The following is a 25,800-nucleotide window of genomic DNA, read 5'->3' on the forward strand; positions in this document are numbered from 1 at the left end:
GATGTCAAGGATTCCTTTGAGCAACAACAGAATAGGAAGACACAAAAGTCCATCAGTGGTGGGCTTATCTGTTGTTGGGGTCATAAATGGTAGCGCTCAGGGTGCTGGGGATTGAGCCAGGTCAGCTAAGTGCAAGGCGAGAACCTTACTCACGGTTCTTATCTCTCCAGCCGAAACTTGGGTTTTTTTGGGGGGCTTCTGTTTGGTTTTTTTTGGCTTTTTGGGTCACACCAAGCGATGCACAGGGGTTACTCCTGGTTCATGCAGTCAAGAATGACTCCTGGCAGTGCTCAGGGGAACCACATGGGAAGCTGGAAATCTAACCCAGATCGGCCAGGGTAGCATTGCTCTAAAACTGGGCACAGCTTGGCTCCAGCTCACGTTTGAAGTGGTTAGGGCGAGGCAGCAGAGCGGAAATAAAACGCCTCTGCAATTCCCTGTGTCGCTGGAAACCGAAAGGCTAATCCCGTCAAAACTCAAGCCCTTGAAATTAATTGCGTGTTAACTTTAAAAAGGGCACTTGGAGGGGCTGGAGCGATAGCACCGCGGGGAGGGCGTCTGCCTTGCACCCAGCTGACCTGGGTTTGATTCCCAGCATCCCATATGGTCCCCTGAGCACCGCCAGGAGTAATTCCTGAATGCAGAGCCAGGAGTAACCCCTGTGCATCGCCGGGGGTGACCCAAAAAGCAAAAAAAAAAAAAAAAAGGGCACTTCGAGTTAAAGAAAAAGTCCTGCGCTGTCCGAGCTGCTGGCCCTGCTGGGCGCTGCGGGCCTGCTGCACGATCCTTCCCAGCTGACCGAGGTCATTTGCAGGCGGGGGGTCCGCGCGCTGGGTGCTGACCGGGGCTCCCGACACCCCCACCCGCGCCCTAACAAACGCCGTCCCCGGGGCCTCGCCGGGACCGCTTTGGCTAAACGCCGGCCTGGGCCTGTCCCTTCTGGGTGCTCTCCGCGGTGGCAGCGGGACGGAGACCCCGGGCCGGGGCCGGGCGCCCGGGCCTGGCAGTGGACAATGCCGCCCGCGCCGCCCCGAACTACAACTCCCGGCACACCCCGCGCGCCGTCGCCCGAGCCGGCCGGCCCGGCGTGCACCGCGGTGGCGGGCCCAGGAGCCCGGCGGCGCCCTCGGCCCGCTCCACGACCCCCGGGGCCCGCCGCCCCCGCCCGCCTCGCCTCCGCCTCCGCGTCCGCGTCCGCCGAGAGCCCGGGCTCGGCCTCGGGAGGGGAGCGCCGGCGCCCAGCTCAACCCCGCCGAGGGCACCAGCCAATAGAGCGCGCGGGCCCGCGCCACGTGACCTCGGCGGGGGGCGGGGCTCCGGCGACTCCCTCCTCTCTATGGTCCCGGCTGCTCGCTAGAGGGCGCGCGGGCCTCAGGAGGACTTCCTACATTCGCCCCCCATTACCTCACTGCCCCGGGTGCATGCTGGGATCGCGGAGGACTCGCGTCCCGGCTCTCCCAGTCCTCCAGCTGCCCGGGGAATCCCTCTAGCACTTCTTCCCCGCCGCCGCCGCCGCCGCCGCTTCCTCCTCCGCCCTCCGGGCGGTCGCGTCCCCCCCGCCCCCTCCGTCCGCGCGTCCGGCCCGCCGCGGCCCGCTTCTCTCGGGAGCCCCCACCCAGGCGCATGGCTCCATGAAGCAGGAGGAGAAGGCAGAGCGCGAGAGGTCCCGTCCGCCCCGGCTGCGTGTGGGCCAGGAGACGAGGTGGGTCTGGGGGCCCCGCCGCGCCCCCCGCGCCCGCGCGCGCCCCCCCACGCCCCCCCGGCCCCGGGGCCCGCGGCCCAGCGGCGAGGCGAGGCCGCGGGCGGCCCGGGCGGGCGAGGGGCCCGCGGGGCTCGGGCGGCGGGTCCCGGGCCGGGGACGCGCCCTCGGGGCTCCCGCGCGGGCCGGAAAGTTTGGGCGCCCCGGGTGGGGGCCCCGGCCGCCCGCCCCCCCCCGCAGCCCCGCGGGGCCCTCGCCCCCGGCCCCCCGCCCCGCGCGGCCTCAACTGCCCGCGTCCTCCGGGCCCTGCCCCCCGGCGCGCCGCGTCCCCCCGCGCCGCGCCCTTCACGCCTCCCCTCTCCCGAGCCCTGTCCCCGGGTGACCCCCGCGGGCCGGCCCGGCCGAGGCCGCCGGGGACGGGGTCCAGGGCCCCGCCGGGCCGAGCCCCCCCCCCCCCGCCACCCCGCGCCCCGGGGCAGGGGGTGGAGACGCGGGTGCGGGGCCCGGGCCGCGTGACCCCACGTGCGGGGCGCCCACGGGCCTCGGTGCGTCGGGGTCGGCCCCGGGGGCCTGCGGGGGGCCCAGAAGTTTCCGTCCCCCCCACCGCACCCCTCCCGGGGCGCGTCCAGCGGGTCCGGGCGAGGACCCCCCCCAACGGGGAGGCGGTTGGGGCCGGGCCGCCCGGGCCTCTCCTGCCGGGGGTCGAGCCGCGGGGGGCTCCGCGGGCCCCCCCCCAAAGCAGACCTTGCACCTGTGCCGCGGGGGTCTCGGGGGCTCACTGCCCCGCGCTTCCTTCCCCGCAGGTGCAGGAAGGAGGAATGGACCCAGAGGGAAGAGGGCTCCTCTCCCGAACAGCGTAGCCCCCTGGTGTAGCGACTCCCCGGCAGAGCACACTTCCTGTGAGTACCCCTGGCCCTGGCTTTTGCTGTTCGGCTTGAGACCTGTGCTAGAACTTTAGGGGCTTAGGTTTGCTTTGTTCACGTGTGTGTGTGTGTGTGTGTGTGTGTCGAGCTTGGCAGGCCTCTGGCTCTGTGCTCGGGGAGTACTCCGGGGACCCTGTGTGTGTGCAAGGCCAGGCCCTTACTCAGCCCACCTTAGCGCCCGATCTTTCTAAGCTCCGGCCTTCCGCGGGGTGTCTCGGTGCTGGTTTATCCTCCCTTTGCTTTGCTTTCTAACATCTCTGCAGAGACAGGTTTCTCTTCCCTGTCCTTTGGGGTGACCTAGTTGGGTGGTGTAGCGCTACACTTTATTTATTTATTTTCGGGTGGCTGGCACGTCCAGGTAGCTCTCTGGAATTCTTAGACAAGCCGCCTGGGCACTTGCGTGCCGGGGTCACTGATGGCTGATACTGGGCCGGTGATGCTGACCAGTGATGCCGGAGGTCAGCTGAGGGCTTTGGTGTCTCCAGGCCTCCTAACCCTGCCAGTGCTCAGGGGGCCCTGAACTCCAGTCCGCGTACATGAAGGCAACTCCGGCCCTTAGCCCTGGACACACGGTACAGTCTCAGCCCTTCCCAGGTTACTCACTAAAGACAGTCCGGGCCAGGCGTGAGAGCAGATCCTCTTTCATAGGCTTGTCTTTGTGGATTTTTACGGTCTTTTGCCCGAGCTATGCTACTGTAAAGTTATTTTCTTCTTTTTTATTTGGTTTTTGGGCTATACCTGGTGGTGCTCAGGGCTTACTCCTGGTTCTGCACTCGGGTCACTCCTGGCAGGGCCAACTGGACTTGGGGGCTGGAGATTGAACGACCTGGGTTTGCTGCGTGCAAGGCCAGTGCCCTCCCCACTGTACTAATGCTCCAATCTCTCTCTTTTTCCAATTGTTTTTCAGCCACACCTGGTGGTGCTCAAGGATCACAGGGGACCAAGAGTCTTAGGGGGTTGAACTTGGGTTGGCTGTGTGCAAGGCAAGCCCCCTCCTTACTGTACTGTGTCTTTGGCCCCCTATTTAAGCAAAGTTTGGGGGAAATTTTATTACTGCTGCATTCCCTTGAGTTTACAAGTGATGGTATGCTAATGCTTGTAAGGCTTTCTCAGAATGCTTCATGTCTTAGCTCCCCACAGACCCTTTGTGAGGGAACCAGGGGTCAAATATATTTATTTTCCAAATGGCAACTAGTGCCCAGAAAGATCTGACATCTTGCTACATACTACAGACTAGAGGAAAGGGGTCTAAAAAACAAAACTTTGGTTCCCATGTTTGTTTTTCCTCCAAGTTGGCATAAAGTGTATTGTTCTTTGTGTTTTTTCAAATCTATACACTTTTAAAGCAATAATGTAAGTAAATGTGTATTTGCAGGAAAGGTTTTTGCATTGCAAGCATTTTGGATATGTGTGTGTGCAGGTTGGCATTTCGAAAATAAAGAAGTGGTCGTTTGGAATGACTACCAGAACATGGGCTCTTTCCATCTGATTCTTGGGATGTTTTCCTAAAGTGGGTCAGAATTATAGCCAGGTGCAGTTTCACTCCTCATGATTGTTCAATTAAAACTCATTTCAGTTCTGTGTCACAAAGGACACAACAACCTGCTCTTGATTTGAGCAGATGTTGGGGCGCCAAGTAGTAACAGGAAAACTCAAAGGCCTTCGTTTCTCGGCTTCTTTCCTGCCTCCCGAGCTCTCCTTGAAGGCCCTGCGAGCCCGTCCCGAGGTCTGTCCTCAGAGGCGGGTGAAGCCCGAGTGGGCAGGGCCCTCCCCTGGCGCGCACCTGACCAGGTTTCCTCTCCAGCACCACAGAGAGACCCCTAGCCCTCCGGCATGCTCCTGCGTGCAGAGCAAGGAGGAAGCCCAGGGTGACCTGGAAGCCCCCCACCCCGAGAAAATGGGGGTCTCTCTTTCCCCTCCTACCTTCAGGCTGTTTTTCTGGAGGGGTCGGGGCCACACCCTGAAATCCTCAGGCCTTAGACCTGTGGTGCTCGGGAGCCAGCCCAGGTCACCTCACAGGGCACGTGCGAGCTCTGTGTGTTTTGCCTATTTTTTTTTTTTTTGCTTTTTTTTTTTTTGGGGTCACACCTGGCGATGCACAGGGGTCACTCCTGGCTCATGCACTCAGGAATCACCCCTGGCGGTGCTCAGGGGACCATATGGGATGCTGGGATTCGAACCCGGGTCGGCCGCGTGCAAGGCAAACACCCTACCCGCTGTGCTAATGCTCCAGCCCTGTTTTGCCTATTTTTAAGATATTTTAAATCTGGTTAAAATTTGAGGGGCGGGAGCAGTAGTTCAGTGGGCAGGGCAGTACCCTTGCTTACGTCTGACCCTGGCTCAGTCCCCTGCATCCCACATGGCCGTCCTGAGCACCTTCGGGAGGAATTGCTGAGGGCAGAGCCAGGAGGGACCCTGAGCGTGGCAAGGTGTGGCGAAAAAAGAAAAACTTGAATTTTTTTTGTTTACCATTCAGATATTTAGAAGCATGAATTTTGGTACTCTGAATGACTTCTGTAGTAGAACATATTTAGTATATTTGTGTTGGGGGTGGGTGCTGGAGAGAAATAGGGTAAGATGCGTGCCTTGCATGCGACCTGCCGGGAGTCAGTCCCAGAATCTCATATTGTCTCTTGAGCACTGCCAGGCATAATTCATGAGCATCACCAGGTATGGCCCAAAGTTGGTTTTGTTGGTTTCTTTTGTTTGTTTGTTTTTTTCTTTTTGGGTCACACCCGGCGATGCACAGTGGTTACTCCTGGCTCACGCACTCAGGAATTACTCCTGGCGGTGCTTGGGGACCATATGGGATGCTGGGAACCGAACCCGGGTCAGCTGTGTTCAGGACAAACGCCCTCCCCGCTGTGCTATCGCTCCAGCCCCAGCCCAAAGTTTTTTTAAAAGTGTTTTTAGTATATGTCCATAGGTGTAAGTGAGGATCTGGCAGAAGAGGTCTGTGTGTGGCTCAGACAGCCACATTTCCTTTGTGCCTCCTGGCCTTTTGAAGTAGAAGGAGCCGCGGACACTTTATTAAAAGCTGCTTCTCTCCAAAAGAAGAAAAACATCAAGGTCACTTGAGTAATGATGTGTGTTTAATATTTGGACTACAAGGCACCCCCCGCTGTGCTGGCGGGGGGGGGGGGCTGTTCCGGGTTTTGTATGGGGGGGCCACGCCCCTGGGGCCGGGCTGGTGAGGGCGGAGGAGGGCCAGGGACTGAACCTGCCCTCCCGCCTCAGCGCGCCTGCCGGGCTGCCTAGCGCTGGAGGCTGGACAGCTGCCAGGGGCTTTTCGCTTCTCGCGGGCTCCCGAGTGCTGGAGTCCAGTCCACCGCTGCACGGGAGCCTTGCCCCGCGGCCTGGGCAGGGTCTGGTGGGGCCTGTCCGTGGGTGCCCCAGCGAGCACCCCTCCAGGCTGCCTGTCTCCGCCTTTCCTTCCCTCCCCGCTCAGCTTGATAGGCATCAGCGGCTTGTCAGATTCTGTATTAACCCTGGAAATCAAAAGCTGCCTCCTGGGCAAGTGGATACACCTGTGGCACCCAGCAGCTAAAAAGCAAAAAGGCTGGGCGGTAGTACAGCAGGGAAGGCGTCGGCCTCGCAGGCGGCTGCCCAGGGCCAGTCCACGGCGTCTCATAGGGTTCCCCTGTGCTAATGCCCGGGCATCGCCGGGGAGGAGCCAAAAAAGGAAAAAGAAATAACTTCTGAGGCCGAAGTTACAGTCCAGGCACTTGCCTTGCACTTGGCTGCCCTGCATTTGACCTGGCACCCACCTGGTCCCTCGGGCCTGCCAGGAATGATCCCTGATTGCAGCTGGGTGCGGCCCAGAAAACAAACTTTAAAAAAAAAACCAAAAACTTCCCGAGTGCCCTTTAAAACTGTCTGACAGGTCAGAGGAAAGGCCCTGCCGGCCCTTGCCGCAGGGTCCAAGCCAAGGACTGACCAGTAGAGGAAATCCAGCTGGGGGGGGGGCGGGTAGTGGAGTCACGCCGGGCAGTGTGCCGCGGGGCAGGGGGAGCTGAGCCTCCCTCCTGCCTCTTGCCTGGTTCGACAGGAGAGACTTGGGGGCCGGGAGCCTCACTTCTGGCAGTGCTCGGGGAGCCACTTGCAGCAGCCCGTGTGACAGAGTCGGGGTTGGCTGCACGCAAGGCAAGTGGCTAGAAGCCCCTGAGCTGTCTCCGTCCCCCCAGCTGGCAGCCTTGTCCGGCACGAATCCGCCTGGGTGGGGATTGAGGGGCACGTGCCCTCCCCGCTGCCTCCGTCTCATTGTCGGGACGAATGTCCGCTCCGGGCTTGTGTGTTGTGCTCTGAACGGCCACTTAACCAACCTAGGCTTAGGCAGAGAGGACCTTGGGGGCGAGGGGTCGGGGGTCGGGGCTGTGGAATGGGTCACAGTGGAGGGTCCTTGGGGGCTTATTCCTGGACCTGTGCTTAGTAATGGCCCGGCAGTGCCCAGGGAGTGAGTGCCAGAAACGGAATCAGGGCTGACTGCATGCCAGCCGGCACCGGCGCCAGCACCTCACACTCGCCCGCCCTGCGGGACGTCCCCTGGGGACGCAGCCCCCTTCAGCGCGTGGCTCGGCAGCACCGCAGTGGGGCGGGGTGGCTCGAAAATACTGTCCTACTAAAAGGCAGAGTTAGGGTGTCTGGTGCAGCGGGTACGGTGCTGGCCTTGCACGCGGCAGCCCGGGTTCCGTCCCCGACACCCCGTCTGGTCCCGAGTGCCACCAGGAGGGAGTGGGCCCTGGGTGCGGCCAGGTGCGGCCCAGAACCAAAGCAGCAGTAGCAGACAGACCCGGGGCTGAGGAAGGACAGGGCAGGGGTTAGCGCCTCCCGCCCCGCCCCAGTTGGTGTCCCAGCACCATGCAGGTGTCACTCCTGAGCACAGGCCAGCAGTGACCCCCCAGCAGCGCGGAGGGTGGCCCCAAGGCTGTGGGGCGCACTCGGTGCGTGGGGGGGCGCCGTAGGGGTGAGGCGGACAGCTCAGCCAGGGCACGGCCCAGGCACTGCCCGGTCCCCGCACAAGGTCGGCCGCGGCCTCGGATGCCCCCGGCGGAGGCAGTGTCTGGGGAAGGAGCGCGGGGTCCTCCAGCCCGGCGTGCCCGCGCCCACCCGCTCCCGGGGGAGCCCTTCACCGGCGCCTGCTACTCCCGCCTTGCTCTGCTCCCTGACTTTGGGCCACACGCCTAATGGTGTTGAGAGGAAGCCTCGGTGCTCGGGGTGGGGAGCCAGGATTGGGCTCAGGCACCCGCCTCCCAGACATGCCCCTCGGCCCTTTCTCTGAGCGACTTGCCCAGGCCGCCCAGCGGCTTTCGGGCGCGAGGTGAGGTGTCTGCAGTGGGTGGGCGGCGGGACAGTCAGGGCACTGCCGCCGGCTTTCTTCCTTTTGGGGTGGGGGCCAGAGTCCTGGCTCTGCACCTCGGGGTCCCTCCTGGCGGTGCTCGGGGATGCCGTGGGATGCTGTGGGATGCTGGGCTGAGTCTGGCTTGGCTGCGCCAGATCGTGCCCTCCCTGTGGAACCGGCTCTGCCCGGCTTGCTTTCGTGTCTGTCCTGTTTGGCTTCGTCCGGTCCGGGTTTGGGCCTGTGCGTGCCAGCTGTGCACGGCCCTGAGCCCCTCCCCCACCCCGCCTCCCAGCTTGTGGAGTGGCCCCGGAGCTTCCTTCTGAGCTGAAAGCTTTGAAAGGCTCTCGGGGGGCATTGGGAAAGGGAAAGCGTGCTCTTTCACACCCCACCCCGCTACGCCCCGGGTCCTGTCTTCACAGCAACTGTGGAGTCGCCGTTCCTACGCTCAGAGCACGCACCGGGAGGTTTTGGGCAAGGGTGAGAGCAAACCCACATGCGTCTTCAGAAGGGGCAGAGGATGCTCTTGGGTTTGTTGGTGTTGGAGGGGGAGGACCTGGGCCACACCTGGCAGTGCTGGGGGCTGCTCCTAGCACTGTGGAGACAGATCCAGCTGGGTCAACAGCATGCAGTGTAAACCACCCCGTGTACTGCCTCTGCAGCCTGCTTTTGTTGAGATTGAACGGAATCAGCAGCTTGCAAGGCAGCCCGCTGTGCTGTCTCCCCAGGCGGAATTTGTTGGTTTCTAACAACAGCAGATTAGTAGGGTACATTGAATTAGTCCGTCTCACGCCAGACACTCCCCGAGGCAGTCCTGGGGTCAGAGCTAGGACTTGGTCGTGGTAGGATCCACTCTGATGGAGTTGGGAAAGACAAGCCTGAAGAGGAATGTTTATGAAACGGGTAGATCACCGTGGTTGATGTTCTAAGTAAGAGACCTTCAGTGGGGGCTGGAACAGCAGTGTCTCGGGTAGGTGCTTGCCTCGCATGTGGCTGGCCCAAGTTTGAGCCCCAGCCTCCCAGACGGTCCTCTGAGCACTGCCAGAGATGACTCCTGAGTGCAGAGCCAGGAAAAATCCCCGAGTACCGCCCGGCATGACCCAAAACCAAAACCAAAAAAAAAACCAGCAGAAATCTTCACTACTGGGGCTGGAGTGATAGCACAGCGGGTAGGGCGTTTGTTTGCCTTGCACTCGGCCAACCCAGGTTCAAATCCCAGCATCCCATGTGGTCCCCTGAGCACCGCCAGGGGTGATTCCTGAGTGCAAGAGCCAGGAGTGACCCCTGTGCATTGCTGGGTGTGACCCAAAAAGAAAAAAAAAAAGGAAATCTTTACTACCGTCCCCTGGTTTCCTTCACGCCCTGTGGGGTTTACTCACGACCTGCTTGATCTCCGCCTGAGTGGAAGGTGGGATGCCTTGTGACGTGCCTCTGGGACAAGAGGTCCGGTGAGCATGGGGCGCCTGCTCGAGTGCCGAGTTCGGCATCTGCCCACTTACCTCCCGTCCTGGCTTGGCCGGCACCGTGCCTCGTAGCCAGACCCGAGCGCTGGGCTGTCATGCTCATGCCAGGTGCTGCCCCCACAGGCCTTTGGAGACCCCAGGGCGGTCGCGGGGGCAGCCAGTGCCACTGCTGGCAGGCACGGAGCTTGATGGCCTCAGCGGCCACCACGTCTCCACAGCCCTGCCACCACCAGACTTGGCAGTAGCAGAGACGTGGAGGGCGGGATGCCGTCGGAATGCGGCGGGACAGGAGGTCAGATAAGCGGGGCTCGTAGGTGGCACGGGATTGGTTTCATGTTGGAAGATTTTAAAACTGGGCGTTGGGTTCGTTATACTGTTTTATTTTCCAGGTTCCAAAGATTTGAATTTAGGGAATATTTTTTGTTTCATGCTATTGTTCCCGCCCTGGTGGGGCACATCTTTAAAGCGAGGCTCTCTAGGGGCTGGGAAGTTGCTTTGCACACGGCCGGTTTAGGTTCTGTCCCTGGTACCCGGGGGGCCCTGCAGAACCAGCCCGAGCACCACCGGTGCGCCCACAGTGAAGACCAAGCTAAGCCAGAAACGCTTTCTCATATGTGTATCTGCGTGTACGGGGAGGGGCCCACACCTGGCGGTGCTGGGGGGCCGTGCGGTGCGGTGCCAGGGGTCAGACCCTTCCGCCTCCACAGCCTGCCCTCAGCCCCTGGGCTGTCTCTCTGGTTTCTCCTCACATGTTTTTGATGTAGAAAGTTCCTAACTACCATCACTAACTGAGAATAGCGACTGAGTTGGCTGCTGAGTTGTCTCCAGAGGAATGTTTGGGCCTTCAGAGCCGTGAGACTTGAGTTCATTCTGTGTGTGGATTTCAGGTTGCGGGTTGGCGGTTGGGAGGGAACTGGTTGGCGAATCAGATTTGGTGTCGGATGCGGTGGCACCCCAGTGCGGAGTGGAAGGGAGTCGAACAGGCTCAGTGCCTGGATGTAAGTCATCTGCCTGGGCTCCATCCTGGGGTCGGTCTCTCGTGAGCTGTGTCTCTAGCCTAGTAGTTGATAACACTGAGTAGGAAGTGCCTGAGCTGTTGGGGCCAAAGAGATAGTGCAGTGGGTAGGGCGCTAGCATTGCGTGCCATCAACTCCGCTGTGGTACCACTTAGGGCGCCCCGAACCCGGCCAGGACTGAGCCCTGAGCACCGACAGGTGTGGCCCAACTATCCCCCCACCCCACCCCCAAAATAAAAGCACCCTAAAATAAACTTGAGTCACTGCTGTCTCCTGACCTCTGGCTTTCCTTCTACTCCCTGGACGTGAGGAGAATCGGGGAGGCTTCGTGTGTCCCGCAGCCTCCTCGTGGTGTGGTGGTGACGCAGTGGGAGAGTAAGCCTGCCTCGGGACGCTGCGCTTGGTGTCCAGTGCAGTGCTGGCCCCGGGTGCCGGCCTTGGCGCACTGCTGATCTGGATTCTGCCCTGGCACCGCCTGTGTCCCTGGGAGCCACCAGGACACGCGGATTTGCGCTCAGCACGCCCCGACCCCTGCCTTCCCTTGCCCCACCCCCCACCCCCACCAAAAAAAACAAAAACAAAACCACAACCAATCAGAAATGTGGCCGCCTGCAGGAAGGGCAGGTCGGAGGGCCGGGCCCCTTCAGTCGGCTCACTGATGAGCCTGAGCACTGCCAGGTGGGACCCCGAATCCAGACACCTAGCTCTCAGGTGCCAGGGACGGGGCTCGTTGTAGAGCAGTCGCTTTCCGTGTTTGAGGCCATGGGTTCAGCACAGCAAGAACAAAACAGCTGTGGAATGGAGCTCTCGTTCCCTAAGGACAGTCCGATGTTCTCCTCAACCTGCGTCCTCAGCCGCCTGCCCCGTTTATGCAGAAGGGGGAAAGTCAAGCGCTTGGCGGCCAAGGCCAGGACATACAGCTCTGTGGACTGGAAGCAACACGTGTGTCAGGCTGCCTGGGCTGGGTCCCTGCACTTGGGGCCAGGAGACCGAGCGTGGTTGGGTGTGGCCCCCGCACCACCAGGCTCGGGACAAGAGCTGTCCACTGAAGACTCAGTTCACCGTGACTCTGTCGCCAGGGGAGGGCTGAGATGTTAGGTTTCGAGAGAGAAACAGCTGTGTGCGTACGTGCAGTACATTCTTTTTAGCCAAATTCTCTTGGTCCCTTTTCGAGGGTGATGTGGGGGGACACACCCGGCAATGCACAGGGGTTACTCCTGGCCAGGCACTCAGGAATTACCCCTGGCGGTGCTCAGGGGACCACATGGGATGCTGGGAATTGAACCCGGGTTGGCCGCGTGCGAGGCAGACTCTGTGCTGTGGCTCCAGCCCCAGGCCTCCTGCATTTCCATCAGTGCCCTGATCCCAGCCGCCCTTTGTTGCTTGCCTTTGTCTTGTGTTGTGGCCCCTGGAGGCTGAGGCATGCTCTGGGCCAGGGGCTGTTCCTGGCGCCCTGCATGGCACATCCTGTTGACTGCCCCTGGCTTGTGTTTTTGTTGGGGGGGGGCTACCGCCCTCCTCCCCAGCTACTGGCCGTCACTGGGCGGTGCCGGGGCTTGGAAACTGGGGAGTCTTGTGCGTGTCGGGCTTATGCTCCAGACCTCCCCGCAATTGAGAAAGTTTTTTCTGTCAAAGAACTTCCCCTGTGCCCGAGTGGTACCTGCACGGCCGTGCGCAGGCGTTCTGTGCATGGGGCCTGTACGGGGACTGCGGGACCCTGTCCGCACCTCGGAGTGACTCTGCTCCAAGTAACGGTAATGACGATCTGCTGGAGTTACTTGGAGCAGAGCTGCCAAAACGCTGCCCGTGCGACCCCTCTCCCCAGGCAGCTGGACACGACTGCAGGTCCACGGGCTCACAGTGGACATAGCCGAGGGCTTCTTGGTCATAAGTCACAGGGAGTTTATTTTTAAACAAAAAATAATGTGTAGGAGCTGGAGTGATAGCACAGCGGGGAGGGCCTTGCACGTGGCCAACCCGGGTTCGAATCCCAGCATCCCATATGGTCCCCCGAGCACCGCCAGGGGTAATTCCTGAGTGTAGAGCCAGGAGTGACCCCTGTGCATCGCCAGGTGTGACCCAAAAAGAAAAAAAATAATAATGTGGCCCACAGTCTGAGAAGCAGGGGCGGGGGGTGGAGAGCCCAGCAGGTGCTGGATGGGGACAGGCCTGCGGGTGGAGCCGTAGCAGCCAGAGCAAAGGCAAGGGAAGGGCTGCTGGGCCCAGGCCCCAGCAGAGCAGTGCAGGAGCACTGTGGGGGCCCGGGGCGTGCGGGCCCACCAGGCTTCTCAGTTGGGGCAGTTGCGTGCTCTTACTGACATCCTTTGGTGCTTACTTGAAACTGCCAGACACACAGGTTCGATTCCCAGCATCCCATATGGCCCCCAGCACCGTCAGGGGTAATTCCTGAGTGCAGAGCCAGGAGTAACCCCTGTGCATTGCCGGGTGTGACCCAAAAAGCAAAAAAAAAAAAAGTGACCCCTGTTTCACACTGGACCTTAGGGTATGCCTGGTGTTGTTCTTTGGTTGTACACAGGTTCCATCTCAGAAAAACATCGCCTTAGTTGTATATTTTATGTGAATCAACATGTATCAAAGACATAGAGAAGCAACGTTTGAAGTTTGGGGTACCAGGAAGAACTCGGGTTCAGCCACCGCCTGGCCGGTCACGAGGCTGTTCACTGAAGGTGCATGCTCAGTGCTCCCGCAGCCAGGACTGTGCCGGCACGGCTCCAGCACGCGTGGGAAGTAGACGTTGCTTGAGCACTGTAGCCAGATGTGTGACCCCGCCCCCCCCCCCCCCGTTCATCACAGCAGGGGGGGACAAGGAATGAAGTTTGTTTCAAGCAACTGAAAGGAACCAGTTGTTTTGTAGAAGTAATGGCAGGGCCAGAGAGATGAACCAACAGGTGAGAACCGAAAAACAGAATGAAGGAAAAAGGAAATAATGATGTTGTAGCTGGATATGTAAATGCACGTCACTTAAGAGGCTGCAGAATTCCCAACCAGAATGTTTTTTTAGGACAGTTCTGGAGGCTGGAGCAACAGCGCAGCGGATAGGGCACTTTCCTTGCACGTGGCTGATCTGGGTTCTTTGGGCATCCTGGTTGGAGCCTTTCTCGGTGGGAGGGTGTACAGAACCAGGGTCGGCTTCAGAGGCGAGGCAAAGAAGATGAGTCAGGTACCTGAGCGCGGGCGGGGCGGGGACAGGCAGGCAGGCCCGGGTCTGGAGTGGCTCAGACAGATGCAGGCTAGTCATGCCGGAAAATGCCGAGGGGAGGCAGTCGGCACGGGAAAGCGCGACTGTCTCCGGGGGATGCTTGAGAATGGGTGGTTGCGACGGCAGCCGCTGAGACGGCCATGGAGCCCTTGATGGGGCTGGCCGCCCAGAGCCCCCTCCAGGGAGAGACCGGGTGCCCCTGGGCAGCTGCCCGCGTGCCCACGTGGGCGGTGGGGAAGGGGAGGGTCCGGGAGGCGGCCTCTCTCAGCCTCTGTTCCCCTTCTCGGCCTTCACTGACGTCTCCTCTCTGGCCAGGGTTCCGCAGCACTCCAGACCGCGAGCACTGAATCAGGATGGGAAAAAGACGCTGCGTCCCTCCACTCGAGCCCAAGCTGGCGGCAGGCTGCTGTGGGGTCAAGAAGCCCAAGCTGTCCGGGAGCGGCGCGCACAGTCACGGGACCCAGGCGGCCGCCGCGCCCGGCTCCAGCTCGGGGCCTCTGCAGAACCACCAGCATGTGGACGGCGCCAGCGGCCGCGAGAATGTGTCCGACCTAGCGCTGGGCCCCGGCAGCTCCCCCGTCACCCGGATGAATCCCGCCTCGGGAGCGCTGAGCCCCCTGCCCCGGCCCAACGGAACTGCCAACACCACCAAGAACCTGGTGGTGACCGCAGAGATGTGCTGCTACTGCTTCGACGTCCTCTACTGTCACCTCTACGGCTTCCCGCAGCCACGGCTCCCCAGGTTCACCAACGACCCCTAGTGAGTGACCCTCGGGCGCCAGGCCCAGACGCGGGGTGGTGAGGAGGCCCGCACGGTGGCCGCCACGTGGCCGGAGGTGGGCGCGAGGTGATGCGAGAGGAGGTCGAGGACAGGCTGGCTCGGAACTGCCCGTCCACAGAGCAGAGGCTGCTCTCCGGGAGCAGTGCTGGGGTCACCTGGTCTGTCTGTCCGTCCGTCTGTGCTTGGACGGCCCCTGGCGGTGCGTGGGGCCTTGCGCTTGGCCCCGTGCTCTGGGATCACTCCGGCGGTGCTCAGGAGGTCATGGGCAGTGCTAGGCTCGAACTGGGGTCGGTCGCCTGCAGGGCAAGCGTCTGCGCCACTGGCCCATTTACTCTTAGCGGGGCTGTGGCGCGGCACGGGTCCCGGTGTTGAGCTCCGAGGGAGCCGGAAGTGGAGAGCGGGTGGAGACTGGAGGCTGGCTTCCTGGCACCGCGCCATCATCCTGGGGGGTCGGAGTGGTCCCCCAGGGCTCCTGCCACGTGTCGGGGTGTCAGCGTCCGGGCAGGGGAGATGGCGCTGACCGGAGAGGGTTCGATTCTCACCTGCCGGTGTGCCGTGCCAGGGCGGAGCCTGGCCCCGCTGGGGGCGGACAGGAAGTGGGGGGCGAGATGTTGGCCGGTCACACTTCCTGAGCTCAGTCCCCACGTTGTCCATCGGGTAGAGGAGCTTCGTAGCTGCTCATCAGAGGAGAGGAAATGTAGAGGAAAAAGTGCTTTTCTTTTCTTCTCTTTTCTTTTCTTTTCTTTTCTTTTCTTTTCTTTTCTTTTCTTTTCTTTTCTTTTCTTTTCGAGGAAAGTATTGCCATGGGCTACCGTGGCCAGGGAGATTGTGCAGGGGAAAGAGTGCGGGGCTTAGCGTGGGCAGCCTAGGTGTGTCCTGGTCCACAGCGGTACTTGGGTTTGGAGGAGTGGGCTGTGGTCACGGCTGCTGTGTTCAGAGCTTGTAGTGTTCCACTCGGGGCACTGGCTGGCGAGTGCGGCCCCGTGTCTTCCGGGGAGGGAAAGATCAGCGTGAGATCTGTTTCCTGACAGCACTGAGGAAGTAGGTCGGCTGACACGTGTGAGGCCCCGGGTCTAGCGCCTGGCCCCGTGCGCACAAACGCCAGTGCTCACTGTAGGCATCTGGGTCGCGTCACCGAAGTTGCCGCTCGCTGGTTTCGAGAGCTCAGGGCAGAGTGGAGTAGGGGAGTCGTTGGCATGAAGAGAGGGTCCTGCGACCTCTAGAACATCAGAACCGGGGGTGGGCTGCATGCTCGACTTTGGCCTTGAAGCCAAGTGGCAACTTCTTTCACCAAGTTTCCTTGAGGAGACTTTGTTTGTTTCCTAACATCTCTGCGCGAATGTATTCGCTGTTGCCGGGGCCAGGAGTGATGGAGCACTTGGATTGCAGGGGGTGCTGGCAGGAGGGAAGGGCCGCACTGGGCATGAGCACCTTCCTGGGGCTCAGGCAGGGCACAGACACCCGGCACGGGGGCGGAAAAGGGGAGAGACTCGGAGTCCAGAGCAGACGCCGGGAAGCTGATGCGTAACCGTCGCCTGGCAGGGGCTGTCCCCCACGCCTCCCCACGGCACCCCACAGGCAGCTGGCCCCTCGGAAGCAGTCTCGGGGGAGCAGGTGGACGGGGACGGCACCCGAGCGCTGGCGGGGCTGGAGACAGTTCTGTGTTCTGCCCTTCTAGTCCGCTCTTCGTGACGTGGAAGACGGGGCGCGACAAGCGGCTTCGTGGCTGCATCGGGACCTTCTCAGCCATGAACCTTCACTCAGGACTCAGGGAATACACGTTAACCAGGTAACGGCAACGGGCCCGAGGTGCTGGAGCGATAAGCTGCCTAGAGTCCCCGCCAGCTGCCCAACTGTCCTCGGTGGCAGGGATGGCGCGTTCTCCCTCGGGAAACGCAGGGCCTTGGTGCGGCACGATGCAGTTCAAGTACAGAACTTGGTGGCGTCAGGTTGTGTTTTGAACCACCGTCGATGGGCAGGAGACCTCCCCTCCGCAGCCCAGGGTTGCTGGGGTCACAGGGGCCCGGGGTCTTGGCTCCTGGCTCCAAGCAGCCTCACTGCGTGCTCGCTGTCCCCTCCAGTGCACTTAAGGACAGCCGCTTCCCCCCGCTGACCAGAGAGGAGCTGCCCAAGCTCTACTGCTCCGTCTCCCTCCTCACCAACTTCGAGGACGCCAGTGACTACCTGGACTGGGAGGTGAGAACAGCTGCCTTTGGAACCCCGCGTCTCTCGTGGCATTTGGGTTCGGGTTAGTACATGGTGATGTGTCTCCTTTATCGAGAGGGCGTAGAAGTGGGACGGCTGAGTGTGGAAGCAGTTGTGGGCCACGAGGGGACAGGCGGAGCCACACTGTTAGAAGCTGAAAGGAAAGTGAGGACTCCTGCTTCTCACCTGGTCCTCCTGTTCCGCAGACTTCACCCCTGTCTAGTACGCCATCAGATGAAGCAGAGTCGATGCCCGTGGTGAGCCCTCAGTTAGTCGCTCTTGGGGCCGGCCCGAGACGTGGCTAGTGGCGGAGCACTTGCCCTGCCTGTGGGAGGGCCTGGATTCGATGCTTGGCACCAGCAGAAAAATCGGTTATTCGTAGGGGTCAGAGGTGAAGAGTCATGAACCCGGCTTTCCGCCCTCGACAAGGCCAGGGGTAACTCCGTGTGCTGGACAGCAGGCTTTGTTTCGGGAGGCTGGGCTTGACCCCTGCCCCTGCGTGGTCAGGAGCACTAAGTTGGGAGTCGCCCCTGAGCACCACCAGGTGTGGCCCAAACAGCAAAGAAAGAATGTATCCTGTGGAGTGTACTTAAATAGCCGGGAGGTGAATGACTGAGAACGTTGAGTGTGCTGTTGGAGGAGTTTCCTTCTCGGCTATCAGCCCCGCAGAGGACTCCAGTCTCATAGTCTGACACCTTTGAGTGGCAGCACTTTTGGCATCTGTCTCTGGGAAGCAGTTTGTCATGAACGGAGAGTCTCTTTTCCTCAGGCTTGGGGGATGCGCTAGCCAAGGGACAGTGTCGGCCCATCCGTGAGGGACCTTCACTGGAATAGTAAATGTCGCTTTGTTTGATTGCGTTCTTTAGGTGGGGGTCCATGGGATTCGAATTGAATTCATCAACGAAAAAGGCGTCAAACGTACAGCTACCTACTTACCTGAGGTCGCTAAGGAACAAGGTGAGTCGCTCAAGCGGGATTTCTGTGAACAGGATCGCGATCCGTGTCATCAGTTGCATACCTTGTATGTTTGAGGCCCCTGGTTTGATCCTTGGCACTGCCAAAAAATAATGACGAGAATTAAATACGGGCAGGACAGCCCCAACTGAGAGTCCGTGACCCTCTTCCAACTTGCACAGGCTGTGGAGCGGGCAGAGGAGAGGAGGGCCGGGCACCTCCCAAACTGCTTATTGTACGTCAGTCAGCGACGAGCTTCTTGTGCCCAAACTCCAGCGGTCATCAGAGCAACACCCTAGCGGTCAGCAGGATGTGACACAGGGGTTCACTGTAAAGGGAAATGGCCACATCAGAAGGTTAACTTTTGGTCATGAATTACTAAACAAAACAGTTTTTTTTTTCTCTTTTCAGTTAGATAGTTGCCAAGTTTTTATAACGGGACACTCCAAGTGAAAAATAGCTTGGGTGGGTTTTCCTCAAAGAATATTTAGGGCTGGGGCGTGGCTCAGTGGTGCAGCCACTAACTCCACCTGGGTGAGGCCCGTGTTTGAATCCTGCCACCACCTAGTCCCCCAGGCACTGCTGGGTATGGCTGCCCCAGATTAGAAACGCCTTTAAGTGTTGCTTGTGCCGTCTGTGTTCCATAATCACGACGCTTGCTTCTCGGTGTCAGTCTGATTTGGACAATAATAAAATAGTTGTTCGTATGCAACTATTCATTACGTATGAGCTTGGAGTAGAGAAAAATAGTTGCATGGATAGCAGTGAAAATTATGCTGGAGAGGGATCACTTGTTTTCATTGTGGTGGTACTTAAACTTTCTGAAAACAGTGTGTTTGTGTGGTGAAAGGAACCCTTTTTAGGACCCCGGGTTTATTTGTATCTTGCGTTGTATGAAGCCCCGGGTTCGTCCCAGCACTGCAAACACAGAAGCAGGGGGTGTTTCTGGAGCGTGTGCTTGCATGCAGGAGCCCCGCGCTCTGGGCCTTCCCGTACTCGGCACTGTCCCTGAGGACTGCTGAGTGTGTTGTTCCCCCACACCACCACCTGTCCCTTCCCTGCCCCTCCCCCCAAAAAAAGAACTTGTAAAAAGCTGGTTGAAAAAGCAATGCAATTTATTGCATTAATTTTTATTTTTATTGTGATATGTTTGGTTTCATATGTAAAAAATGCAATTGCAGGGCCGGCACAATAGGACAGTGGGTAAGGCACTTGCCTTGCATGTGGCCAGCCAGGCTTGGTCCCCACCATCTTGTATGGTCCCCTACCAGTAATGATTTCTTTTTTTCTTTTTTTTTTTCTTTTTGGGCCACACCCAGCGATGCACAGGGATTACCTCCTGGCTTTGCACTCAGGAGTTACTCCTGGTGGTGCTCAGGGGACCCTATGGGATGCTGGGAATCGAACCCGGGTCGGCCGAGTGCAAGGCAAACGCCCTACCCGCTGTGCTATTGCTCCAGCCCCCAGTAATGATTCTTAAGTGCAGAACCAAGAGTAAGCCCTAAGCGTCGCCAGGTGTGGCCAAGAATCCTGGGGGGGGGGGCGGTGGGACGGGGCTCGGAAAATGCAGTTGCAACAGAATGATATATGTGTGACCAACTTTACCTCTTCTTCCTAAAAGAATAGCTTCTTTCTGTCAAACTTTGCGTAATTGAATGTGGAATTCCTAGAAACTTTCATAACCAAGAAGCAATACAAATGAAGGAATACAAACGACAGCATCTGTATTCTCTCTTCTCCGAACAGCCCGGTTACCCGCAGGCAGTAGGCCTGTCCACGCTGGGGTCACATTTGCACCCTAACAGTTATACCAGGGTCACACCTGACAGGAAAGATGTGTGAAGCGGGGGATAAGGTCACGGTGTTGGGTCAGCTATGTAAGATTATTCAGCATTTTACAGATGAGGGAGCCCACGGAAGCCCCCAGAGGGCCCGGGGGTGTAGTCGGGGCCCAGGCAAACATTCTAGGTGGTTAGACCCCAAGACCGGGCTTGGGTGGGTGCGAGGCCACCCGCTTCCTCTGTCCCTCAGCGTCCCCCTGCTCCTCTGACCTCCGTGTGCTTCCCTCCCCAGACTGGGATCAAATCCAGACAATAGACTCTTTGCTCAGGAAAGGTGGCTTTAAGGCTCCAATTACCAGTGAATTCAGAAAAACCATCAAACTCACCAGGTAAGCCACTGTCTCCTTATCCTTGTTGCTGTGGTTTAGTTGGGGTTGGGCACGAGGCGACTTAAGACAAAAGGGGGAAGAAAAGCAACTCCGGGCTAATACCCCTAAACCCAAGGAGTGCAGGCGTGGTCTGAGCATCCTGGCCTTCCTCCGGGTCAGGGGACTGCAGAGGGGGACATTGTCCGGGCCGCACCCCCCGCTGTTGGGAGAGGGACGGTCCAAGTCGGGAGAGGAAGTGTCCAGTGACGAGGCCAAGGCGGCCCAGCCACAGGTGGCATGTATCCGAATTGTCAGGAAAAGCTTTCTCCCAGAAGTTGCCAGCAAACGCCTCTGCCTGGGCCGGGCGGCTGCCTCGGGAAGGAGACGCCCACGGGCGCCAGCGTGGCCGCTTCCCGGCGTGGATCCTGGCCGCTCTCCTGTCTGTAAGGAGTGAGTGACTTGAAAATAAACAGAATGATAGCGCTCTAGGCGCGCTGAGAAATGTATAGTCAGGGCCCAGGCAAACATTCTAGGTGGTCACTCGATGTCAGTTCTCCCCGCCCTACGGAAACTGGAAACACGAAGAGGTTTGGCCTCTGGGGGCTCCCGTCGGCCCCCTCGTCTGTAAAATGCTGAATAATCTTACTAACCTCACAGGTCTGTTTGGAAGATAACCCAGTGTTTTTGAAATGCTTTGGATTCCAAAAAGAAAAACCAGACTTCAAATACAAAGCATTATTACTACTATTATTATGATAATTTACTTGAACAGCCATTTCCCTGTCAAAATTCAGGAATAATCACCTTGCAGTGGAGGAGTGATTTCAGTGGGAAAGAGATGGCTCTGGGTAAGGATTGTCACGCCCAGCTCCTGTGGTCTGTAGTAGGCTCATAGGTTCGTAACACCCCATGCTTCGCATCCGACTCATGGCTCTCTCCAGAGCAAAGCCCCAGTGCTCTCTGAATCCTGGTCTGACGATCCTGTGACACGATCTGGCATATTCATCTGGGAATTAAGACCAGTCCCACGTAGCCCCAGGGTCCTTTAACTTGCTTCATCAGATTTGACCCGGAACTAGGTTATCTGTGCCCCCTTTTAGTTATAAATAACTTGTTTGTTTGCTTTCCTGCAAATTGAGGTTGCATTTGTCAACTATATCACGTTTTATCTTGGAAGGAGATGTGCAGTTTACACTGGGCATTGGTGCAGCCGTCTTCCAATCTGCCACCCTTCTAATTTGACCTTGAAATTCCTCATCCAGACCCCAATAGCAGATGGCTTAAGAGCAGCCCGATGTAGCAGCATATGTAGCGTTTAAAGGTGGGGTGTGCAGAAAGTCCATTCTCGGGGGTGAACTGCGATTGTGCTTTTTCATCTTGTTCATTTGTAAGAACATTGTTTTCTTGTGCTGTCTTTCATTTTCTGTAAGATTGCTCTTCCATTTTATTCTTTCAAAATGTGGAATAAGCGTTTGGTTTTCTCTGCTGAGTGGCTTTCGGCCGAAAAGTGCCTGGGCTTCCTAATCCCCCCCTGTTTCCTGACACAGGTACCGGAGTGAGAAGGTGACAATCAGTTACGCGGAGTATGTCGCTTCCCGGCAGCACTGTTTTCAGAACGGCACTCTCCATGCCCCGCCCCTCTACAATCATTACTCCTGACACGCGGCTGCATGACCAGTCCCACCCCCCTGTGGCCACCAATGGCTATGACATCATTGGAGCAGACGCCTCCTCGTCCTGGTCCAGTTACTTCTATTACTGTACCATTTTATGATGCTAGCTTCCGTTGCCGAGTCTGCCTCCAGCCGGCTGAGGGGAGGGCGGGGTTCTAGGGGATGAAGCGGAACTTCCGAGGGGCCCAAGCCTTATCTCAGCCTTTCCTCTGTACGGGGTTCTGTCGGATCGGGGCTCCTCCGCGACTAGCGAGAACTGCCCTGTGGGCCCAGAAGACTCTTGGCCTGCAGGTGCCACCCGTGTGAGGGCCGCCCCGTGGAAGCGGGAACCGGTTACCCACGAAGGCTTCGCCCCACACGTGCCCCTACAGCCTTTCCAGATCGAGTCAGTGTGTGCCCGGCAGCCTGGGCAACGGAGACCAACAAGAAACATTTCTAGGTTGTTTTAAATTCCTTTTTTTAAACTTCCAGTTTATTGCTTACCAACTAAGAGTTGATCCCAGCCTCCATGCTTGTCAGCGGGCGCCGCGCTGGGGTGGCATCTGGGCGCCCGGGGCTCCCGTGGCCCCTGGACAGACCCCGTCAAGATCGGAAGCCCTGCGGAGGGCCTGCGGGTCTCCGTGCCCAGGGGGCCTGGGCGGGCGTGGTTCCCACCCACGGCCAGCTGGATTCTCGGCTCCCTTCCGGCATGGCGTCTCCGGAGCGGGCTGGGCTCTGTGGCGTGGCCTGCTGAGGAGAGAACTGGGATGCCCGCGGGAGTTCCTGCCGTCATCACTGCGCGCAGCGTGGAAGGAGAGGCCGCTCTCTACCACCCGGCTACCTCACTCCTCTACTGGTAGCAGTGCCTATAGCTGGCCGGGCCCTCAGCAGGCAGAGGTGCGCACGCCCGCGCGCGCCCGGGTGTGGGGTGACACCCCGCAGGAGGGGATCTAGGGTCTCCAGGTGTCCGGAGGGGCCTCACCGCCGAAGAGTTCCTTGTCCTAGCTTGCCTGTAGCAGAGGGGAGACCGTCCGCGCTTCAGTCCTTCACGGGCGTGGCCTCGAAGCCGTCCGGTCACACGCGGTGAATCTCTGTGTTGCTCGCCGTGCCGGGAGTCGCCACCCCACCAGGGCAGAGTTCCAAGTAGCTCGTCTCACTCTAGGTCACTCAGACTTTGACGTGGCACAGGTCCCCGTCCCCGTCCTGTCGCTGCTGACCCGAGTAGCTGTCAGCAGGTCTCGCCTCCCTCTGGCCTGTTCTTCACTCACCCTGGCGGCAGAGTGCAGAGAAGTTGGGGACTTGGAAGATGCGTTGGAAACCTTGCACGGAGGCGCTGCCGGAGTGATGGACAGGGGAGGTGGCCGGTCGGAAGAAAGGACCCTGAGGGGGGATGCGCTTCCTGGTGTTCGACCACATGCTTAGAAAACTAGCGGATTGGGTGTCAACCCGACGGACACAGATGTTCTGATTTAATTTATTTTTTTTAAGTTTATGTGGTAACGGTATGGCTCTCCACAATGGGCAGGTACGGGAGTTGAAAGATCTTTCGAGTGTTCTTCAGCCAGGAGTTGAGGAAGGGGAGTGGGGCGAACGTCCGAGAAGCAACGCTGGGCAGGCGTTGCGGTCTCGTTCCTTGGAAGAGGTGGGGGACGAGGAGCAGGTTGGTGTCGGACGCTCTCCTCTGTCGTTCATGAGACTGTGAATGTGCGAGGGAAACGCGGGGCTGACACGGGGGTCCGAGGCAGGGCACATCACCGCATCCTGCTTTGCACTGTGTTCCGGGGACCTGCCACCTTTCCCTCTCAGTGCTAGGGAGACGCTTCTGGAGAGGAGGGGGTTGCTTCCTGATGTCTTGCTGCTGAGAATACATGTCTTGTGACAGACAAATGTGACAACAGTTAACTCTTAGGTGCCATGGATTGTCGCCGGGTGGTCAGCTCTGGACTAAACCACCCCTCTCCAATTTGTACAACAGTATTGATACATAGGGCTACACTCATTACGTTCAAGTGTTCTATGTTAAAAGTTGTGTTTAATTTCTAAAGATTAAAAAAAAAAACAAAAGCAAAAAACTGGTGCTAAACTTCCACCCTGAGCACGCTCAGTGAGACTGGTCATGCGAGCATTTACAGTGCCATGCTCTTCAAGCCTAATTTTTCTTGTAGAAATGTTGCCCTATTTGTCTTCCCCACTGTATAGTACTTTTTTTTTTTTTAATTTTATTGAGGGTAGGGTAGGATACCTGCCATTTAAGAAAATGAACAGAAAAAATTAAAAAAAAAAAAACACAAAATGGGGGGGGAAAAAATCAGTGCACAAGAATCCGGGCTGGGTGAGCCCAGCAGCACACTGAAGTGGGCTCAGTGGTTCTGGGGTGGAGAAGCCTTACTCCCTGCACAGCCCCTCCCAACCCCGCACAAGGCCGGCCGCGGAGAAGCCCGAGTTCTCCTGCCTTGCCGAGGGCGCTAAGGAGTCAGCCCAGGAAAAGATTCAGCCCCGTCCGCAGTGACACAGTGTCAGTCGGCAGCGGGGCCCGGTCAGGATGTGGTCTGGAATTGGACGGTCATGGTCCCCTCACGAAGTGTGGCAGGTGGCTCTCAGGAAAAATACGAAGTCTGGATCATCCACGTGGCAGCTTTGCATAGGGAGAGGACGGCTCCGAACGGAACGGAACTGCCTTCGCGTGCTGGCCCGGAGCATTGACGAGGGTGGCTCAGACATGTGGTACGCGTGGTAGGTCTCAAGGGGAGGAAATGCTTTCGGGTGGGTGTTTCTTTTGTCCTTGGGCTGAGCAGAAGAGAACCACTGTTGCAGAGGACCTCGCCCACCGTGGCTGGTGTGTTTCGGAGTTCGTTTCACCCCTAGCTGTGAGTGCCTTTTGGTCTGGAAAGTTCGTCTCATAATACCCACAGCTAGGACATTCTAATTATGAATTGTCCTTGTTCTCCATTAACTAAGAGAATGTCTTTGATCACTAGAGTTTGTCGATGTTGGATTGTTTCCACTGTGAGGTTCTTAAACTTTTTCACTTCATATTAAAGCAACTCATGTTAGACCTTTTCAACGTGAAAGGTTTGTAGTTGAGACATTACCTATATTTTATTGTTTATAATTAAAAAAATCATCTATACAAAAGTCTTGGGTGTTAATTTTAACATTTGCACAAAAAAATCTGTTTTTCATGATATGTTAAACACCTACAGTTTCACTAACTTGTTATTTTCTATTGAAATTCTGGAGCCTAGGAAGCTATGTGTTCTGTTTCTTTTCATTCTGATTTCCCTGAAGCAAGAGACTTTGTATGGCCTTCAGTGCAAAGACTTCAGACCAATTCTTTGTATTACACTTGGTTGCCTCTTGGCTATATAACTTCTTGAGTGAAAATCATTGAACTCTAACGAAGTATTGTAGAGAATAAATCATAATGGGTAAAAATTATTCTTTGTCTCATGTTCTTTTTTGAAGTACAAATATTCTATTCCTGAAAAAAGCAAACCTGTATATTTTATGTGGTGCCCCCCCCCCATGACCTCGTATTTGTTTTTGTCATTTTCTGGAGCCAACTTTTCCTGGGGGTTTTATTTGGAGGGGGGTGGGAAGCACATCTACTGGTGCTCAGAGCTTTCTCCTGGCTCTGTGCTCAGGGATCACTCCCTTCCAGAACTTGGGCTGTGGAGAACCTTAAACAGTGTGGGAGATCAAGTCTGGCTTGGCTGCGTGCACAGCTGCTTTGCTGTTTCTTGCTGTACCCCCAAACTCAAATATTTATGAGTGGCCTGAGATAGTTCAGCAGTAGAGTACTGGCCATACGTGTGTGTGGCCCTGTATTTAATCCCTGGCACCACAAATCTTTGAAAAAGCATTTATGTACACTGTAGATTTCTTTCTATGAGGTTCATAGGTTTTTTTGTGTTGGGTTTTTTTTTTTTTCTTTTTGGGTCACACCTGGCGATGCACAGGGGTTACTCCTGGCTCTGCACTCAGGAATTACTCCTGGCGGTGCTCAGGGGACCCTATGGGATGCTGGGAATCGAACCCAGGTTGGTCGTGTGCAAGGCAAACGCCCTCCCCGCTGTGCTATCGCTCCAGCCCCTAAGGTTCATAGTTTTTGTCAGATTCCCAGAGAACTGAAAGCTGAAGAGGAGATAAGATGCTCTAATGAAGTCAGATCCCAGGGACGCATTTGATCTAACTGGAAACATTCCTTCAGGATGGTCAGCAGGGCTGAGGTGTTCGGACAGGAGGACACGAAGTAGCATCTCAAACACGCAAATAGTCATGCAGGACCGTGATGCAGGTCAGCCATGGAGCATTTGCTTGTGAGAGGCCCTGGGTTCAGTCCTCCGTCTGCAAATAATAAACCCTTGTGGAACTGGGGAGACTTAAAGGGTTGAAGGTCATTC

General features: G+C 57.9%; 1 protein-coding gene across 2 annotated transcripts; it reads left to right on the forward strand.

The window, feature by feature from the left end:
* The first annotated feature begins 1,345 nt into the window (after positions 1-1,345).
* On the forward strand, positions 1,346-24,835 carry AMMECR1L (AMMECR1 like). 2 transcript variants are annotated; one of them, XM_055127579.1, is made up of 9 exons: positions 1,346-1,702; positions 2,503-2,598; positions 13,972-14,416; positions 16,116-16,226; positions 16,519-16,633; positions 17,509-17,599; positions 19,670-19,766; positions 20,540-20,593; positions 21,293-24,835. In XM_055127579.1, exons 3-8 carry the CDS (start codon positions 14,010-14,012, stop codon positions 20,565-20,567), a joined length of 849 nt encoding a protein of 282 aa, XP_054983554.1. In that variant the 5' UTR covers positions 1,346-1,702; positions 2,503-2,598; positions 13,972-14,009; the 3' UTR covers positions 20,568-20,593; positions 21,293-24,835. The 2 variants fall into 2 exon arrangements, with proteins under 2 accessions (XP_054983554.1, XP_054983553.1); XM_055127578.1 differs by lacking the exon at positions 20,540-20,593 and having other exon boundaries at positions 1,355-1,702.
* Positions 24,836-25,800: the final 965 nt, after the last annotated feature.

This window comes from Sorex araneus, chromosome 2 (genome assembly GCF_027595985.1).
Source record: "Sorex araneus isolate mSorAra2 chromosome 2, mSorAra2.pri, whole genome shotgun sequence".
NCBI classification, from domain to species: Eukaryota; Metazoa; Chordata; class Mammalia; order Eulipotyphla; family Soricidae; genus Sorex; species Sorex araneus.

What these genes read in the sequence shown, in the direction of transcription:
- AMMECR1L (XM_055127578.1), top strand. Translation starts at nt 14,010, where the DNA reads ATGGGAAAAAGACGCTGCGTCCCTCCACTCGAGCCCAAGCTGGCGGCA. An exon ending in GTGACTACCTGGACTGGGAG is followed by an intron (nt 16,634 to 17,508) that starts GTGAGAACAGCT and finishes TGCGTTCTTTAG; the next exon opens with GTGGGGGTCCATGGGATTCG. An exon ending in TGAGGTCGCTAAGGAACAAG is followed by an intron (nt 17,600 to 19,669) that starts GTGAGTCGCTCA and finishes TTCCCTCCCCAG; the next exon opens with ACTGGGATCAAATCCAGACA.